A 19,605-nucleotide genomic window follows, 5' to 3' on the forward strand; every position below is an offset into this window, starting at 1 on the left:
TGCTGATGGCGAGCAAGAGCTGACGTTCTCGCTTGCAGTTATCCGGGTGCAGACGGGGGGGGGCTTGCAGGCGAATGGGAGGTTTCACCCCTTACCTGCTCCCATCTGCAGCCCAGCGCCATCCCCTTCGCCTTCTGTCCTCAAGTGCTCCAAGCTGCTGCTCTGCATTATTAAAATGCTGCCATGTTTCATCCCAGAGACCATGGGATGCTGCCATGTTTCATCCACCCTCTCACCGGAGAAAAGCTTCGTCTGCTGGTTGTAAAGCACTTTGTGACTTAAAAACAGGGAAAAAAAAATTAAAAAAGAAATAGAGGAGCATATGCATAAGATGCGTTCTGTCATAAAATACTTCCAGCTTTAATTTGGCAAATGGAAAGAGATGTCTTAGAAATGAAAGAAGCAGCCGCGGGGTACGCAAACCACTCGGATGTGCCCATCGGGCACCGGACCAGAAGCCAGTGGGGATGGCTTGCCTGGGCCGCAACAGCACACTCACGCTTGCTTCGCTCAAATACTTTCCCGAAGATTTATTGAAAATGGGAACCGCGGCACACAGTATTACATTTGTACGGGGAAAGCAGGGTTTTACAGCAAACACTGTGCCCGAGTCACTTTTTTTTTTTTTTTTTTTTTTTTTTTTTTTTTTTTTTGCATACAATGCATTGAAAACAGGCTCAGGGACTTCTTGGACAAACCCATCCCCTCCCCAAACTGCTTTGGTTTTGCAATTAAAATACAAGGTGACCCACTGGGACAGATGAACAAAAACCGAGTAACTACTGGCCATCAAGTTAAAAATAAAAAAAAAAAAAAAATATTCAGTGAAGTGTCATCAAGAGCATTTCGGTCCTGCTGCCCACCCACACCGCCACCAGGGAAGGGCTCATGCTGTGACTTTTTATTTTAAAAACAAGTTGAAAAATTAAGTGGGTTTAAGAAAGACAAGTCCCTGCCGTGTGTTCCCCGCTCCCTTGAAGCCTGGGCCCTGGCACTGTGGAAAGGGGGTTTCTACTAGAGGTTTCTTATAATAATAAAAAAAGAGGGGGGCAGAAATTTGTCTTAGAGCTGCTCTTGTGCCTCCCCTGCAGCCGGCGAAGAGGCTCTTTGTCACGGCCCTGATTGCTGCGGCAAGATGTTGTAAAACTCATTAACTTGCTCCATCCAGGCGAGTCTCCAGGCAGGTGTCCACCACAGCTTTGTCCCCTAGTCAAAACAGCAAGGACTTTTCCAAATGCTCGATGGGTCTTTTGAGGAGGCTACGCAGAACAGGAGCACCGCTGTTTTCTGATGAATATAGAAAGCACTTTAAAAAAATAGATGAAGGGGGTTGGCTTCCATCCGCAGGGGAAGAGGGTTGCTTTGTGTTGTTGGGTCTCTGGTTTTATTTTACAGTCTGTAAAAATACTCTCTGGCCATCCACATCCATTCACGATATAAAGCAGTAAAAAATATATATATATTTATATATAGAATATGGTTTATTTGTACAGTTACACTTGCAAGGCAATCAATCCTCCACTGGCCAGGCCCTTCTACCTCCAGATGCTCTGCCTGGTTGATACAACTGCAAAACAAAACAAAAACAACCTGAGCGACAGCATCACAGTGGGCGAGCACTCACAGAAAGAAGAGGGGAATGGAAAACAGGACGCACGCGAGCGCAAAGCCTGGACTGGGAGATGGACATGCAGCATATGGCGAGATGGACATTTTGGGCTGTGAGGGGGATGGCAGTCAGGTCGGATGGTGGTGTGGATGGGAATGGGATGCAAGCAGCATCACCACAGTGGGCAGGGACATCACAGCTTGCGTTTGCTGCACTCTGGAAAAAGGGTCATGGGAGGTGGAAATGGTTTTGGGCTGAACTGGTCCCCAAGATGGAGCAGAAGTGACTCCTGTAAAAGATGGGAGCCAAATCCTCCCCATCTTAACCCTAGCAAGGTCTTGGCCCTAGGGGATGGGGGGTGGTAGGAGTGGGGATAAGGAACATCCTCCGCAGCTCCCGGCAAGGCAGAGAGCCGGACTGCCAGCGTGTGAGCCCCTGGCAGCGGAGTGGAGGCTGCCGGGGTGTAAGCTCTGCTCTTCCTAATGGCATCTATAAATAGCTCTGGCCTCCCGCTCCCAGCACTTGCTCGCTCTCTGCTGCCCGTTTTGGGCAGCAAAAGCCTCTCCCCCTGCTTCCCACACATCCTCCCCAGCACAGCTCACACTCCCGCAGCCCTGCCGGGACATACGCACCCTCGGGGTTCAGGCTGGGCACCAAGGGCTCTGGCAGGGTCCTGGGATGGCTGAGGAGCTGCTTGGTGCTGGAACGGGGAGGCGAGTCGGCGCCGGTGGTGGGAGGAAAACCTGTGGGATATGGAAAAACGCCTGGCTCAGGCAGGTCTCGTGCCTCCCATGCTCGCCACGCACGGCCGCTGCAGTGCCATGGGGCAGCCATGTCACCCTCTCTGGGTGCTCTGGAGGAGAAACGACTGGGTCCCTGTTTTCCCCGGTCCCCTTCCACAAGAGCCCCCCACCGCCTCCTCTCATCCCTGCACGGATGCGGATGTGGCCCCAGGCACCATGCTCGCCCTTCCCTCGCCAAATACAGAGAGGTCATCGGCAGCCGGAGCCTGTCCCCAGCAGCCCACAGCCCCTGGGGGCTGATGCTGGCCCTCGGCCACCTGCTTTTTGCCGCCGTGGTGGCATGCAGCAATGCTGCAAAGGAAGGCTCCCTGCAGCCGCCCCAGCCCTAGAAGCAGCAACACTGTGATCCGATCCCTGAGCATGGCTACGAGCAGCCCCAAGGCTTCGCTGGGGAGGAGGGAGGAGCCCTGGGGCTGGCAAACCCTGGAGACCCCCCGGGAGTGGTGAGCGACTGCTGTGCCAACACCGAAACCCCATCCCTGCTGTCTAACCTCAGCACCCAGGGCAGAACCGGCCAGTTTTGGGGCCGCCCCCCTTGGAGGGGGTGCTGATCCCCTTGGAGGGGGAGGCAGGGAGCGGGCAGGGGTCCCGCGGAGCAGCCCCCCGCGGCCGAGCCGGCGGCAGCGTGCTGACCTCCGTTTCTCCGGCAGGCTGGCAGCTCGCGCGGGCTCGGCTCCGGCTGGGCGTCCTCCTCGGACCTGGCCTGCAGGACGGTCACCGTGGCCCCCGTCTGCTGAATAAACTGCTGCAAATTACACTGCCTCAGCTCCTTATTTAATTCCTCCAGCTCCTGGGTCTGGGCCTGCAAAACACACACCGAGGCGAGGGGGACAGGGTGAGCCACATGTCCCCTCCATGCCCCCAACCAACTGGCACACCCCGCCGGGGCTGCTCCCCCAGCAGCTGTTCACCCTGCAGGAGCCAGCAGAGGGGACCTCAGGGATACCACGTCTCAGCCACCCCTCTCCGAGGGCCTGCGGGAAGCGGGGTACCCAGGCGGTGGGGACGAGAAAGGTATTTTGGGAACAGCCCTGATTTGCCGCGTCTCCACAAGAGGGTGCGAGCAGCCGTCAAACGGCAGCCGCCGCGGTGCTGGGAGACGCCGAATGCAAACAAGATGCTCAAGATGAGATGCTGGAAGCATGGCCGCGCTGGGGAAGAGCAGCTACCACCGCCTGGCTGGGCAAAAGCGGCTACCACCGCCTGGCTGGGCAAAAGCGGCTACCACCGCCTGGCTGGGCAAAAGCTTCTCCCTTTTCCTCCACTGAAGGGGGCCCGGCAAGCTGAGGACAGGCATCACATAGCACCTGGACAGGCAAGCCAGGGGGCATCACGGCTCAGCCCCACGGCTGCCATCTCCACACTGCACAGCTTGCACGGTCAAAAGGTTTTGTGCACGGGCACCATGGGGACCTAAGCTATCTCCCTCCATACAAGGTGACATCAACCCCTGTACCAATGCCACCGACCCTGCACATGGACCATTTGCTTCAGCACCATCTTCCATGCCAGGGATGGGTGATGTCATGCTCCTTGTACATTAGCCATCAGGAGCCCTGTCCTAGACACGACTAGCACAGAGAGTGATGGGTGTGGGACTCTGTGCCAGCTGGCTAAGAGCAGTGATGTCCCCCCAACAGCAGTCACAGCCACTAAACCACCTCCATGCACCCAGCCCCATGCTGACCAGCCAGGTGGGGCAGAACCAACTCCACTTAATCCATCATCCCCATGCCGCTGGAAAGCTGGCGCCATCCCCTCCCAAAGGTCCCACCACTCCATGGGGCTGCTCAACCTGGTCCTATCTACCTGCAGGTTCCTTTCAGCTTCCTCCAGGGCCTTCTCCACACTGGCTAGGTTGCTCTCCAGCTGGGAGCCTTGCTTGACCTTGGCCTCCAGGTCCCTTTTCATCTTGGCAGCCATGTCCTCCAGCTCTGTGGGGCTGGGCACAGGGGTCTCCTTCCCCCTCTTGGCCCTCTCGGCCATCTCCCACTGTATCTCCTCCTGCAGGGCTTCAGTCCGGGCACTTAGCTCGTAGATCCTCTGGGTGTACTCCTCCAGGCTGGCCCGCAGGCTCCTAACCCGCTCCTGCCGCTCCCGCTCACACTCCTTCTCCAGCCGGAGCTCGCTCTGCCAGAACTCCTCCTCGCCCAGCTCTGTCTCGTTCCTCCGCACCAGGTGCTCCAGGTAGAGGATCTCATCCTCCTGACTGGCAAGCCGACTGCGTTCCCAGAGCCGTAGGTCCGTCTCCAGGGTGTCCCCATGGGCCTCCAAGGAATGCAGCTGCTCCTGCTGCCGCAGCACCCTCCTAAACAGCTCCTCTTTGGAGGGCTGGACAACCCCACCACCCTCCAAGTCCACCCCTTCCCGTGCTTGGTGCCTCCAGCGGCTCATGGCAAATGGGTCACTGGAGCCTGTAGGACCCAAGTTGAAGGTCATGGATTTTTTTGACTCCCGGGAACGGGGTCCATCTGTGCCGGCAGGCCTGGGCTTGATGGGCAAGCTGGCCCGCATGAACGTCCTCTCGGGGGCTTGGGGAGCGCCCTCTGAGGAGGGCCGCTCAGCCACGCTGGGGCCCGTCCGCCGCAGGACAAACTGCACATCGTTGGCATACTGCCCGCACTTGGCCAGCGACTCCAAGGGGCATTCCAGAGGCAGCAGCTGCCGCTCCTTCTCCCGCAGCTTCTGCACCAGCACGTAGCGGCCCGTCTGACCTGTCAGGAGGAGGTGAGCATGTCAGATGGGGAAAGCCACAGCCAGCAGTGGTGTGCCAAGGCTGCCGCCCCACGGGCAGCAGCTGGTGACATCCACACCACCCCAGAGCAGGACTCCCTCTTCCCGATAAGCATCTGCCGATGGGGCATCCCCTCGGCAGATACCTTTACCCACAAAGGGGCATCCCCCCAGCAAACGGAGATGGCTCACCGATGGCCCGTGCCAAGGCGATGACCACTTCTTGGCAGGTGGTTTGCTCCGAGACGCCACAGACGACCCTCTGGATCCCATCCACCCAGACCTTCAGCTCCATCCCCACGGCTGCCGGGCCTCAGGCGCGCTGGGTCATCGCAGGACAGGCTGCCTGCAGGGAAAAGAGAAACCAGGTTTCCATCCCAAGCTGCTAATGAGGAATACAAGACGCTTTACGAGTGGCATCATTAAGTCATCTTTAATGCCAGCATCTCGTAAGGTGCATCCCAGACCAAGCAGTTGCTCACTGCTGCCCTCCATCCATCTCTGCAGCTCGCGCTCTCTCCCTGCACACAGATTGCGTTTTTGTTGATATCATTAAAACATTGATGTTCATTTGGAGAGAAAAAAAAAGCCAAACTTCCCCCCCAGCCACCCCCATATCTGGGCAGTAGGTCCAAATCTTCTCATGGTGGGAAATGATGGGGTTTGTGTACCAGCATGGTGCCCCGAAGAAGAGGCACAGGTTATTTCTGCTGAGAGCATGGCTTTTAATGGGGTTGCTGGACTGTCACTGCGATTTCTCTGACAATTTGGCAGCGCGGCACCGGGGGTTTTTCCAAACAATATTGGAAAAGGCAGAGAAACCACTGGCTGCCCACCTTCGCAGGGGGATACTGAGAAAAGGTGCAGATAATGCACATTTTAATTTATTTACCTCCATCTCAATTTATCAGAGAGGGATTAAGAAATTAAAGACAAGACTCTTTCTCCACAAAACATGACAAAAGGCAGGGTTTGGAAGGGGGAGCCAGGCACGAACACCCACGGCAAAGCCCGGGCTCCCGGGGCATCCTCTGCCCAACACGGGGGCCCAGCTCGACTCCCACCTGGCGGCTATTTCTCCTGCACTAAAACAACACCCATTAGCCCAGGTGCACCCAGCTCTTGCCTCTTCCAGCAGCTCAACAACTGCGACAGTCTTAAAAAAAAAAAAAACAACATTAAAAAAAAATTAGGCACAAGCTGTAAAGAACTCAAATATTTGAGCTTATGGTGTTTTCAAACATGGTGCAAACAAAGATGTCTCTTCCCCCCCTCCCCCCATAAGACCGTTTTTTCTAGCATCAGGCTTGTCTGAAAGCCCCGGGCAGAGGAACATAAATAGGAAATGTCTGGTCCCTCCATTCAGAGGGTCCCAAACCGCTTTCCCAACCTAACCCAGCTAGTCTCAGCGCCGCCATCCCTCAGCTCCAGCTCTCCCAGGTTTGCAGCCAGGCTGCAGGAAAGCTCAACCTCGGGCTAAACACCACTTCTTCCTTATTTTTTGTTGCCTGCTAGAATAATCAAAGGGAAGGCTCAGAGGGTCCCACCTCCGGCGACACAGGATTTTAGCCATGGTGTAAGAAAGGCAAGAAGAAATCAGGGAAGACACGGCTTGGCGAGGCCGTTCCCTGCGGGTGCCAGGTCCCATCAGTGCCACCCCCCTGCCCACCTCCGAAACGTGGGCACAGAACGCGGGCATGGAGCGGCCGCCACAAATACCTTGGCGCTGAGCTCATGTTTGCCTTGGCTGGGCAGCCGGGGAAAACCGGTGGGGATGAAGGGCACCTTGGGCTCGGCTCACCTCCCTGCGAGCCCGAAACTACTAAAATTTGCAATGTTTAGCCCGATTTCATGTCAAAGCTGGGTTTTGGCACCACTCCCCCCCAGCGCTGTGGATTCAAGGCTGCAACCGTCCCCCGGCGCGGAGCAAAGTCCAGGCGCCGCCGTGGCACCACCCAGCTCACCCCGAAGCCACTGTCCCTGTCGTCCTCCCCCCCTGCGCCCCGCACCACGGCACCCTAATGCTAAATTTGTGGTGGCAATACATCTTGGGGGACCACTGCCGCCACCCCAGCCAGGGGCCCCGCTAGCATCGAACCCAGCTTCCCCTGCCCCGACCCCACGGGGAGGCCAGGAGCTTAAAATAAATAAGAAAAAAAAAAATAAAATAACGCAGCCGGTTGAGTCGCGTCGCACCGCCTCACCTTGCCCCAAAGAATCCAGCGGTTGCGGAACGCTGCCGGGTTCGGGAGCGAGATGGCGTCTGGCACGGCAGCCCCACGGCACCCGTCCGGGTTCAAACCCGGCACCAAGCCCCGTCCCCGCCTCAGCAATCATTTACCAGCCACCAGTGCGCCGCGCGCCACTGCCAAAAAACTGGGAGTGGTGGCAGCCGGCTTTTCTCCCTGATATGGGGGAAACCCACCCCAAAGAGCAGCCAGCACATCCCTCCCCGCTGCATCCCCCCCACACCCCAAAATCCAGTTGGTTTTATCACCATTTCCATAAATCCTTGCAAGCGCAGGGGGTCCCCATTAACCGATCTCTCGCCATAACCCCTGGGGTTTTTTGGGGGGGCCATCCCCAGCTCATTGATGGATATGGGATGTTACCTTCCCCCTTACAAGGGGGTGGTAAATAGGGCCGGGGGCTGCTCCCTCCTCGCCCCTTCCCAGGGCAGGGTCAGCTCCCCCAGCCCACACAAAACCAGCCTGGCTGCCCCTCTTCCCCCAAAGCCCTGGGCTCATGGAGGAGCTGACAGGATGAAGGCAGCTCATTCTCATCTTGTGTGTTGGGGGGGAACAGCAACGCTTCTCACAACCCCCAGTGCCTGCTTGGGGGGGGGGGGGGGGGCAACATCACAGCCCACAGGCAGCATCTCATCCCCAATATCCCAGCGTGCCAGCAGCACCCTGGTTCAAAAAAAACCCCACTCGGCAATAAACCTCCAAATCTCCACCTTGTCCCCAGCATCGCCTCCGCTGTAGCTCTTATCATCACTCCTAAAAAATCAGCAGCTGAGGGTGGTCTCATTGTACCACTCACAGTTATGACCCCCTCTCTCCCCAAGCTTCACTGCCAACCCCCTGCTTTAGTTACTGGCTGCCTTTGTTACACCACCAGGTAGCGAAAAAGTCTTTTTTTTGGGGGGGGGGGCAAGAAGTACTTTTGTTCAGGAAGAAGTGCTCCTCAGCAGGAGGCCGGTTTCCAGCTGCCTCTGTTTGTGTTTGCCCTCGGAGGTCACTTTGATCATGAACCAGAACCGCCGGCAGCTGCTGAGCCCCAAAAACAGCCCAGGGAAGGGAGCAGGTGGCTGCAGGGACCGGGACACACGACAGCCACTCCCAAAAACCACTCTCATTTTATTCTTATGTCCCTTCTCCCCCCTGCTATGGATTTCCAAATCACTTTTATTGGAAGCAGATTAACAAAGTGACTAATTTTCTGCTCCCTTCCCCATGAGATGGGTCCTAAAATTGAGGGTAGGGATGATTCATACCACGACTTCAACAAATTTCCTAACTGGGAGTTGGAATTTCAAATGCTGACATTAAAAAAAAAAAATAATTTTTTTTTTTTTTTTTAAATTAACAGCCTCAGATCCTGCAGCTTTATTTTGTTTCCTGGCATTGCCGTCTCCCAGCCTCCCTGAAGCTGTCGGGCTAAAGGAAGAGGAGATGAAGGGGCATTTCTGCAGGTGCAGGAAGATGCATGTTTTGCACAGCTCCTGCAAACCATCGTCCTGATGGCTGCCAGGACTCGCAAGGGTTGGGTGACATCCCTGGACCTGAAATAATACATGGCCAGCCAAGAAAAGCAGCCAGTCACCCTCTTTACAAAAGCGAGGACCACCACCGATTTGCAAGGACGCCCCTGTGTCCCCCACAGGGGCTCTCAGAAGCTGACACGGCACCTTCCAGCCAAGGACGGCAAACACTTTGCAAGTGCCTTTCTCCAACATTTTGCCACACACAAGAAAGAACAAAATACCCAGTTAGGAAAATCACACCAATTTTGCACTTGACAGCAAGGCCAGCTGCATCTCAAACCCCGCTGCATCCCAAACGCCTCTACCAGAGCTCCTAACGAGCACCCTCCTGGGACCAGCATGAAGCTTTCGAGCTGAGCACCCCACCAGCATGGTGGCTTCACCCATTTTGGGGGGTTTACTCTCCTCCCCTGATATGTCCACCCCCTGGCAGAGAGCTGGGTCCAGGGCCAGGCAGGCAGAGCAGTGGCACAGGGAGAGCTCCCCAGTAAGCCTAATGAAAATGGCAAAAAGCCAGAAGACTAGCCTTTCAGGTCAGGGTTTGGGCTGGGGGTAGAGTTATAAAGACTCATAATTAGTAAATAAAGATGTATTTGTACTTGAGAGCAGGCTGTGACGAGCCCACCATCCAAGGACCAAGGTGTCAATAGAACCCGCAGCTCTGCATCCTTTTGGATGTGCTCCAGGTGGATGCTGGGGTACTCCTGGTCATTTTATTCCCCCTCTAAACCGAACCTGACCCTCTCACCCCTCTCCTGGGGGGGATGCTCATCCCAGCTGCGTGCAGACACTCAAGTGAAAAAACCCAAAACCAACCCAATACATGAGTAAACAGCAAGTGGTGAGGGGAGGGGAGGAGTGGCCCCGTGCCGCCATCCTGCATGCCAGAGCGCTGGCAGGCTGGCCGTGACTCACCGCCCTGGATGAGCTGCTGTGGTGACGCATCCAGCAGCTATTTAATGCTTCCTGAGGTCCCTCCCTGCCCAAAGCACCCTGCACAGCTCCTGGGCACCGAGGGGAAGAGATGGTACTTGCCCACAAAGAGATGGTACTTGCCCACGTGCTGAAACCCCCTGGTTGGGCAAAAGCCTCCCTGTTACTCAGGTGTGGAGAGGTGACCCAACACAGGTCACCCACAAGGAACCAAAGCCTCCTGATGGCTCTCATCCTGCAGCAGGTTGGAGGGGACAGGCTGTAGTCTAGGCTCCCCTCCAGTCCATCAACAGTGTCCTCCTGCCTCAAGTCCCTCTTTTGGGGTGGCATCACCTGCCTTCGGCTGGGGTGTTGCAGGTATAGAGCAGCTCTGCGGGGCTTCCCACGCCATGTCCATCCCAGACCAGAAGGTGATGCCGCAGTCAAAGGTTGAGACTGTGGCCAAGGGTTGACGATGCTGGCAGGTCCACAGCTGGGAGGAGATCAGCCATGGCAACACTTGATGCCATGGCTTTTCCTGGGCTGGCAGGTCCCATGCTGGGTAGGGATGATCATCCATGGCTCTGAATGAGTTGTCTGTGCAGCAGGCTCTGGCAACCACCAATGGTCACTGCACTGCAGCACGGAGAGCCAGGCAAAGCCCTGCCTGTAGCCACACAGTGCAGGACCTTTCCATGGTGCCGTGACCGTCCCGAGGATGCTGACCCTGGGATCCTGAAGGGACACCACCTCCTGGCTTGGTGCAAAGCAGCCAAGCGGGCCACCTACCAAAGAGGTCATCACCCTCTCCTGCAGCGTGGGAGCCAGCAGGATGCAGGCAGGACAGAGGCACAGGGCTCCAGCCTGGGGCAGCAAATGGGTTACTTCATCCTGGCACAAATAGCTGACAGGGTTAAATGAGCTCAAGAGGTGACAAACGAGTCCTACCTGAGCAGTCACAGCCCAGAGAGGCAGCTCTTCATCCTTCTGCAGACACAGGGAAGGCGTGCAAGCGTTACTCACCCCCCAGGTCTATCAAAGCCACAAGCTCTTACGCAAGGTGGCCACAAGCACCCAGCAGCAAGGAAACAGCAGGCACAGGGCTCTAATTCACACCAAAGCTGCTTATTTAGGGGTGGCCATAATAGTTCCTGCATCCTTGGTCCACCCATCATGCCCTGTCCAGTTCCCTGCTCTGCCATGGCACGCCTGAGAGCAAGCCCTAAAAATCAACAAATTAATGAAATCACTAATTTCAAAACCGCACAAGGGCTTTGCAGACTCCACTTTTTTCTCCTCCTTCAGCTGGAGAAGCCCCAGTTGGGGACAGGGATAACCACTGCAAACGTACCCTGAAGGTGCAGCTTTACCAGAGATGGGCGACTGGATCCCAGCCCACGTGCGCCGCCAGGCTGCATCGCGCTTCGATAGCAAGTGGCTTCTGCTGGGGGCATCTTAGGATGCATTAACACACACTCAGCATCTACAGAAGTTACATCCACATTTCAAGGGCTTTTTGCACCCAAAGGGGATCAAAGGACCAAGACCAAAAAAACTAAGCCCCGTGGCACTTGCATCACTCAAGAGCGGAAGCAACACTTGAACCTGAAGCCACAGACCACCGCTGAAGTCCCCCAGCACCCCCAACGTACATCCTACACATTAGGATCTTGCAGGAACTGACCAAAGAGACAGACTTCTGGAGAGCCATAAGCACCATGACAGCAACCCCCTATTAAGAGCAAAAGAGAGGCTTGGGGATTTTCTCCTCCACTTCCTCCCCAAAATTACAGACCCAGACTAACATGCCTGGGGTGTACCATTGAGGCTGGGGGATGCTGAGCAGGGTGGGAAGAGCCAGGGACAAATTCTGCCCAGGGCTGAGACATGGAATGGGGATGGGCCTTGGGGTGATGGCCTTCGGCAGGGATTTAGGGCAGGGAGGCTCATGCCCTGGCCGACGTGGAAGAAGCTTACCCCATCCTGGCTCCACCTGTGGGGATTTCTCTGTGTTTCTTTCACCCAAGCTTTTGGGTCTGCTACAGCATCAGACCCATATGAAGGCTTCAGAAACAGCACTGGGAAGGAGCTGGGGAACTTTTGTCCGCTTCTTAAACAAGTCAAGATTTGTGGCCATTGCAGGCCAGCGTTGAGAGCTGTGTTGAAACATCAAGGATCATAGGCAGCAATGACATTTCAGGGATGTTTACTAGCCAGTCCACTCCACAGATGAGCAACCAACAAAAAACTCATTATAAATTAAAAGCAGCAAAAAAAAAAAAAACCCACCCTCCACCTACTGCACACACTCACGTTACAGCATTTCTGCCTGGAAGGGGAAGGATCACCTTTCTCACCTTAATGCATCGTATTTCTCCCTTGCAGCACTAATAGTTGCCGTCCACAGGGGTAGAAGAGCTGGCAAGGCTGGCTAGTAAAATCTGCCATAAAGATGAAGGCTTGCAAGGGAAAACATTAGCAGCTATTGCTGTAACCATTACCATCAACCCCAGAGCGAAGAGTGACTTCATGAAAGCAGCTGAGAGTCAATTCATAGTTTCTTCTCAAGGGGGCGAAGCAAAATTAGCAACAACATGCAGATTAGAGGGGAAAGAGGAAAGGCTCTTGCACTGCCACGCTCCTTTTTTCTCTCCTGCAATTGAACCTGCCCGGACGCCGAGCCCAGGAGGAGCTGGGGAAGTATTTAGGTGTCCAGCTCCCAGCACAGGGGCAAGGCTGGGTCTAGGTACCTTTGGGCTTCAGGCTGACCTAGATCAGCCTTGAGGATTTGGGGTTGGACTTGAAAACCTTTGCAGGGTTGAGTCCGCCCCTAAATTTCCCCCTAACACTATTGCCTTTATTTTTAATACAAAAAACATGGTGCTTGCTCTTTAGCTATCGAGGCACCGCTGTACCTGCCGCCACTGCCCAGCTGCGAGCCCCAGTGCAGCAGCTCCGGGATGCCCAAACGCCCGTCCCATCGTCTTCAGGGGATGACTCACAATTCAGCTCTTAAAAGCCAGAATCCGAGCGGTATTTGCCAGACCATCCACATGCAAATACAACCCTGGCACGCGTAGGCCAGCAGGTACAGCACCTCTGCTGCGTTCATCTCCCACCGTGGTCACGACTGAAAGCATGATGCACTTTGTGAGTATTCCCCCATTGCTACACACAGTCCATTCCCCAAGCCAGAAAACAGCTTATATTTCCCATCACATTGGGACGCAGGAAGAATGCTGCAAACCTGGAGATCCAAAAGCCCGTTCAAGCCTTGGAAATACTCCAAAGTACCAAAAGAACTTGCTTTCTCCTCCCCAGCCAAAGAAGAGAAGTGTCTCAGTTTCCTCCAAATTTCCATTTCTCCTCCCCAAGGGTGAGACCAAAATGGGGAAAATCCAACCAACGAGCTCTTTCTCCCAATACCTCCAGAAGAGCCAGAAATGAGCCTCAAAGGGCAGCTTCCTCGTGGTGCTTGCCCAGTCCAGCCCAGAGGACGAGATTCACCTTGGCAACATACACGGCAAGTGGACACAGGCAGTGACCCACCACTCTCCCCGTCTCATCTCAAAGCGATCAAGGATTTCATTTCCATAGGATTACAGAAAAAGTCAGGCTCTGCACCTCTCCTCTGACTAGGACCAGGGACATGAAAAAGCCAGATGACCTACAAATACTCTCCCCCAACCTGCCTTCAGGCCTCCTTCAGAAGAGCCACCAGCAATCCTCTTTCCACTCCAGTTCTCATCCTAGGGGAGAGGGCAATTAACAAATTAGCAAATGCAAAACCAGGAATAAACCTTCCAGATTTTATTTTCCATTTCCAGAATAACTCACAGTTTCCTACCCTGCTTCGGAAAGCGGCCACACGCCAAGGACACACTGCTGGGTCTCTGGAGGAGAGGATGCGATGCACTGATGAATATGCAGGTGCATGCTGCCAGGGATATTTATTTATAACTTTGTAGGATTAAAAAGGCCTTTAATGACCATTTGCCGAGAGCTAAAAACCGCTCTTTTCTTTCTCTCACACACATACAGAGACAGAGTCAAATAAACAAGAGACCCAGAACTAATCCAAGCTGAAACCTTTGATAAGACACTTGGGTATTTCAGAAGTCTCTGTTTTCGTGCTACCTGGCACATGATTAATTAGGCAGAGGTGTTATCAATCCCCGCCTGAACCCACCCGGAGATAATAAGCTCTTTAAAGCACTAAAATGGAGGCACATCTCCTGAGAGGCAACCCAATCCCCTATCTGGCACTAAAACACAAGGGGCCATCCATCAGGGGGAACCAGTCACTGTCCTTCAACAGGTGATGGAGATCATGGCTGCATGACCAAATTTAATCCCTGAAACTGCCTCCCTGGGAGGTGGCAAACCTCTGGCTGAAAGGGTTTCAATGCCAGCAAAAGGCTCCAAAAAATGCAATAAAAAAATCTTGGTTTTTCAAAATCATTTAGGAGCTTAATCCTCATGCAACTCATGCTCAACTTGGGGTCGCTTTGGGGCAACTCAGCCTTTTGAATCCCCTACCCGACTTCCTTATACTCCCAGCAGGTCATGAAGAAACCCAAACTAATTCAAAGGAGACAGTACCACGTCCATTATCGCAGCCTAGGCAATCCTCAAACCACGTTAAAACACCCCAAAAATTATTTGAGGCAAAGTAGGTTTGAGGGACAACTACTCCTTGACGTGCAGCGTCCCAAAGATAAAAAGCAATGTTGTTTCTAGCGCATTCACTCCCAGGTCCCAGGGATATTTCCCTGTCTGAGCAGGAGAGCAAACATCCTTTCACAACCTAAGATACTGAGTTTGTAAGATTTTTAAAAGAATAGAAAGAGCAATAGAAAAGGACTTTTTTTTTAAAAAAAAAAAACCACAAACCAAAACCCTACAGGAATCCTTTCCGTGGTGCAAATCCCTGTGCAGATACAGCTTTCTTCCCCACTGATTGATGGTGAAGCAGGTGGGAATACCTTGGACCAGGTATGACACGGTACAACCTGGTGCCTGGGCTGGGTCAGCCCCGGGAAAGCCTCGCAGAGCCACCCCTTTGGGATGGGACCCTGAGGACTTGACAAGCTGCCCTGAGAAAGCCCTGTCCCAGAGAAATCAAGACAAGGGAGGAAAGGAATGAAAGACTTCCTTGGAGCAAGCCTGGGAAACCCCTAATGTTCTACAGGCACAAACCATTGAGCAAACACCTGGGAATACTGGTCAACAGCCCAGAGAGACCACAAGGTGCTTTTTGACAGTTAATTCAGCTCAAGTTGTCCCTCAGACAAGCAGCGTGGGTTCATGTCACAGGAACCAGCCAGCCCTGATCACGACATGCAAAGAGGTAAAAGCCCACCGCCCGGCCCACCCAGCCTTCCCACCGCGAGCACGTTTGGCTCTTTGCAGAAAGGAGCACTGCCACCTCCAAACACTGCCAGAACTTGGAAAAGAAAACAAATAAAAGCCAGCAAGTGAAAACAGCAACCACGAAGCCTCCAAAAAAACCAACCCAACCCATCTTTATTCTTATCTAGATATGTCTGTGGTGTTATCCAACCCCCTGCGCACCACCAGCCGCCCCAGGCAAGCATCCAGAGGCAGAGACCAGCTCCCTGCTGCGCGCTCGCGCCTCCTGGGGAAAACAATATTCCCAGCAGGAATCATTAAACCAGCAAGAACTGTAAAAAATGCCCTCCCTGTGATCCCTCAGCTGGGCAGCTTCACACCACCAGCTGGGTGCTCCCACCCCTTGCCAAAGGCTTCCTAGGGCTGGCAGGAAAAGCAGGGAGCAAAGGAGAGGCTGCCGCTTGCCAGACTTCTCTGCTGACCCAGCCACCCTCCTATAGGATGCTATAGGTGTCTCCAAAGTCCCCGTGCTCAGGAGCACAGGGCTAGGTCTAACATCATGGGGGACCTCCATGAGGGACGCTGGACCCCAAAATGCTGCTGAGAGTATTGCGGCATCCCATCACCAGTCCTCCCAGGACTGCAGGAGGCAGCTTGGGGGCACAGCGGGAGGTTTGAGCGTGCAGCTCCTAAGACCAAGAGCTCCGGCAGGTCCTGTGCTGCAGCAGGGTTACGAAGCAGCAGAGGAAGCCTTCCCAAATTCAGGCAGTGCTCAACTGCCCCGAAGTTTCCAGCTCGGGGCTTATCCACCCATGTCTTCAGGTAAGACGTGTTGCGGGTTTGGGGTTTTTTTTTTGGTTTTTTTGTTTTGTTTTGTTTTTTTTTTTTTTTTGAAGCAACAAGCTATTCTAGATGACTAGCCCAGGGCAGCTGGAAGCACCCCAGCCCTCAAGAAAGCACTGACTCCAGTCCACAAAGAGCCAGATAATCAGCTGCTTTTAGAAGCTCATGAACTTGGCATCTGAAAAATGGAAGGACATAAAATTGTTAGCAATCATTTACAATAATAGGATTTTGTTAAAAACCTTCCGTGGAGACACGCTTATGCCTTAATTTGACTACACAGGTTTACAAGGGCATAGACAAGTTGGGACAGATCGAGAAACATCCCTTAAAAAGATGCTCTTAAAAAACAACGCATACACACAGAGCTAATGCTTAAGATGTCCCTCACGCCTTTATTTAGACTCGGGCACAGAGCAACCCATCGTCGAGCAGCAACTGGACTTCTTCCTAGCTCCCCACAGCATCCGGCATCGCACAACTCAAGGAAATACTCCGCTCCAAAGCCTTGGCACACACACCACGGCCTCCCAGCCAGGGAGGATCAACCCCTTATCTGGATTTGGTCCCAAAGCATCACCTCCCCCAGCACACAGGGGGCCAGCAGAATGCCAGCTGGGTGACTTCCAAGACACCACTGGAGATTTTTCCCACAGCAGAAGACACAAACGGGACAGGGCAGAGAGGTGCTGAAAAACATGGACGGGATGACATTCTGGGGACCCAAGCAGACGCATTCAGGCAATATTTCTCTGCAGCACGTGGTGACAGCGAAGGCAGCCATGACACACGTCTCCACTATGGAGGTGGACAGCATATACGTTGCCAGAGAGGACCACCTCCCATCCAACCTCATTTTACATCCAGTCCCCAAAATACTTCAGCACAGAAGCTCCTCTGTTTGCCCGGGCGCGGTAAATCCCTGTATCTTCAGCAATCACTCCATGCTACCTTTTTTTGGTCAAGTCATATTTCAAAGAGCGGGGAAGGGAGCACCCTGGGATGATTCAGACCGGCCGTCACTGCACCGCTTCAGCCACCACCCGCTGCCAAAGGGTTCGGTCAAGCCTGGCAAGCTCCCCAGCACGCTCACTGGGGCCTGCGGGTATCCAAAGCCACCAACAGCCTGAGCATAGCCATAACTCACTTTTCGTAAGCATAAGGGTGGAAAAAAAAATTAAAAAAATTTAAAATAAATCAGACTTAGATCTTAAGTTGTTTTGTTATCTCAGGGTCAGACTGTTGCTCAGGTCTCCCCCTTCAAGCCCTGAGTAGAGCTAAGTCCCACATCTCTCTCGCACTCATTTGCAGAGTTCTAATTTTCAGATCAACCAGCATCCCCTTGCGAGGACATTTTGAAGCCCAGGACCCCCCGGAACCACAGTGCTCAAAGCTGCCGGGCACCCACAGGTGCCGCAAGCCACAGTCCCCGGCCTCGCACCTTTCCATGAAAAGGTGGAAGAAAGGCTTTAGGAAGACATATGCACTTGCGGGGCTTCTTGATATCCGTGCTATTTCTTTCAAGAGGGTGTGGGGAAGCCAGCAGAGCTACGCCGACAGGGAGGCCAGGCGCTGTGCTCAGGCTCTCCCAGCAGATAACCAGGATGTGGGAGGATTCCTGGCATTCCAGTGGCACCAGCAGAAGGTAAGAGCATTCCCCCTTCCCCACAGCCCCTTCCCGAGCGGACACCACCAGCACTACCTGATAAAGAAGGCAAGCAGCATTTGGATACGCTTCCCGCTCATAACCACTGCAGATGCAGCATGTGCACACAAAAATTTGCTCTTTTCTCCCTAAGAGGAGCTGCAATTCTTGCTGCATGAGGAGCGTGATCCCACACAACTACCCCGTGAGGTGAACGGACAGTGCGCATAGCATCCCTGTCCCATCCCGGCCGGATCAAGCACCCTGCCGTGTGCCAGCCGAGCTCTGTCGTTCGTGCTGCCACACGTTCCCGGGGCTCCGCGCCTGCCTGGCAAGTCTCGGCAGAGCTCTGAGCCAGGGCCCGCCGGAACGCCGTTAGCACCGGCATCCCCGGGAGCCGGCCCTGGCTCACTGCAAGGAGCAGCCAATGCTCCCATCTCGCCTCTTCGGATCATTTCTCACCCGTTTCCACCTGCCTCTTCCTAATTTCTCCTAAAATCAGCCATCCCAAGGGGAGTGCCATGGGCTGTGCTGGAGGCAGCCGCTCTGTTTGAGCGAGAGGCGTGTGGCTGTGACCCCTTCCTCCGTGCAATACCGCCCTCAAACCCACCTTGGGGTTTTTTGACCTGCAGTTGGGTTTTTAATGTGCAATCCCAAAGTGCTGTCACAGGGCAGGGAAAAAAAAAAAACAAACAGGGAGAGAGGAGTTTGTTCTCCCACCCTCGGCGGGCCATGAGCGGAGTTACGAAACAACCTGCCAGCGGAGTTTGCAGAAGGCATCAGAAGTATGCAGCGAGGAGCCAGGCTCTTATCGAGGAATTTCACCCCTCTCCTCGGGGAGCCGGAGACATCTCCGAGGGGAGGAAGGACAGCCAGCTTTGCCCCGTGGATGCACACCACCACGGGAGGCTGCTGGCACGGGTAGCCGAGACCCCACACCACCTCGGCTGCCCCTCCGCCGTGGGCTCTGCCCAGCGTTTCCAGTGTTAAAGTGGGACCGCGATGCAGCTCCTTCCAGTGGGCCACGCTGGCGGCAGGAGCTGCTGGGGACGCCGGTGCCAGCTGCCGGTGGCCCGGGCAGGTGGGAGTCAAAGCCACCCAGCGCTCGACCAACCGGGACACGACCAGCGCGGCGCCGGGCAGGTGGCAAAGGGGCCCGGGGTCTTGCCGGTGCCGAGCGCCGCTCCCACTCATCCCAGCCCGAGCTCTCCTTACGGAATTCGAGTTTTCTGCAGGCGCGGTGCCCCCAAGTCACCTCCCCGCCGCCCCCACCCCACGCCGTGCCGCCCGTGAGGGTCGTTGCGCTTCGCACCCCGAAACCACGGGGGTCTCCCCCGCTGCCGGTGGGCCCCGCCAGGCGCCGGCTGCCCCGGGGGCGGCTCGCTCCGGGGAGACCGGGGCCAGCAGCCCCACCACCCCCCTCCCCGCGGCTGCTCCCGGGGGTGCCGGCCCGGCTGCGGGCAGGGCCGCGCCGCGGTGCTGCCAAGCGGCGGCGGCCCCTCGCCGGGAGGCCCGGCCCGGCCCGGCCCCACGGCACCGGCGCGCACTCACCTGCCGCCGGCGCGGCCACAGCGGCCCGGCCACGGCTCGGCTCGGCTCGGCTCCTCTCCCCTCCGCGACCCCGGCTCCTCTTCCCCGCGGCGGCGGCCGCTCCGCTCCAGTCCGCTCCCACCGCTCCGCTCCGCAGCGCGGAGCCGCGGCGACCTGCAGCCCCGCCGCCCCGCCCCGCCCCGCCCCCGGCACCCCCCGCCCCCCTCGGAGCACCGCCCCCCCCGAGCCCCCGCCCCCGGGCAGGTGAGCACCGCCCCCCCCTCCCCGCCCAGCGCCGCAAAGTCTTGCAGTTTCCTTGTTTTGTTTTGTTTTGTTTTGTTTTAAAAAAAGAAGTCTCAAATTCTCCTTTTTAAAAAAAAAGTCTTAAATTCTCCTGTTTGTTTGTTGG

At 55.3% G+C, this 19,605-nt stretch overlaps 1 protein-coding gene across 3 annotated transcripts; it reads right to left on the reverse strand.

The window, feature by feature from the left end:
• Positions 1-74: 74 nt before the first annotated feature.
• RASSF7 (Ras association domain family member 7) lies at positions 75-19,352 on the reverse strand. Of its 3 annotated transcripts, none has more exons than XM_054201035.1 (6): positions 19,218-19,352; positions 5,338-5,491; positions 4,222-5,126; positions 3,046-3,214; positions 2,242-2,352; positions 75-1,567 (listed from the first exon to the last, which is right to left on the reverse strand). In XM_054201035.1, the coding sequence occupies exons 2-6, from the start codon at positions 5,438-5,440 to the stop codon at positions 1,536-1,538; spliced, it is 1,320 nt and encodes a 439-aa protein (XP_054057010.1). In that variant the 5' UTR covers positions 5,441-5,491; positions 19,218-19,352; the 3' UTR covers positions 75-1,535. The 3 variants fall into 3 exon arrangements, with proteins under 3 accessions (XP_054057010.1, XP_054057011.1, XP_054057012.1); XM_054201036.1 differs by lacking the exon at positions 19,218-19,352 and adding an exon at positions 7,350-7,566; XM_054201037.1 differs by lacking the exon at positions 3,046-3,214.
• Positions 19,353-19,605: the final 253 nt, after the last annotated feature.

The sequence above is a fragment of the Rissa tridactyla genome, chromosome 4, assembly GCF_028500815.1.
Source record: "Rissa tridactyla isolate bRisTri1 chromosome 4, bRisTri1.patW.cur.20221130, whole genome shotgun sequence".
Lineage (NCBI taxonomy): Eukaryota > Metazoa > Chordata > Aves > Charadriiformes > Laridae > Rissa > Rissa tridactyla.

What these genes read in the sequence shown, in the direction of transcription:
- RASSF7 (XM_054201035.1), bottom strand. Translation starts at nt 5,440, where the DNA reads ATGGAGCTGAAGGTCTGGGTGGATGGGATCCAGAGGGTCGTCTGTGGC. An exon ending in CGCCTTGGCACGGGCCATCG is followed by an intron (nt 5,127 to 5,337) that starts GTGAGCCATCTC and finishes TCCTCCTGACAG; the next exon opens with GTCAGACGGGCCGCTACGTG. An exon ending in GCCCAGCCTGAACCCCGAGG is followed by an intron (nt 1,568 to 2,241) that starts GTGCGTATGTCC and finishes TTTGTTTTGCAG; the next exon opens with TTGTATCAACCAGGCAGAGC.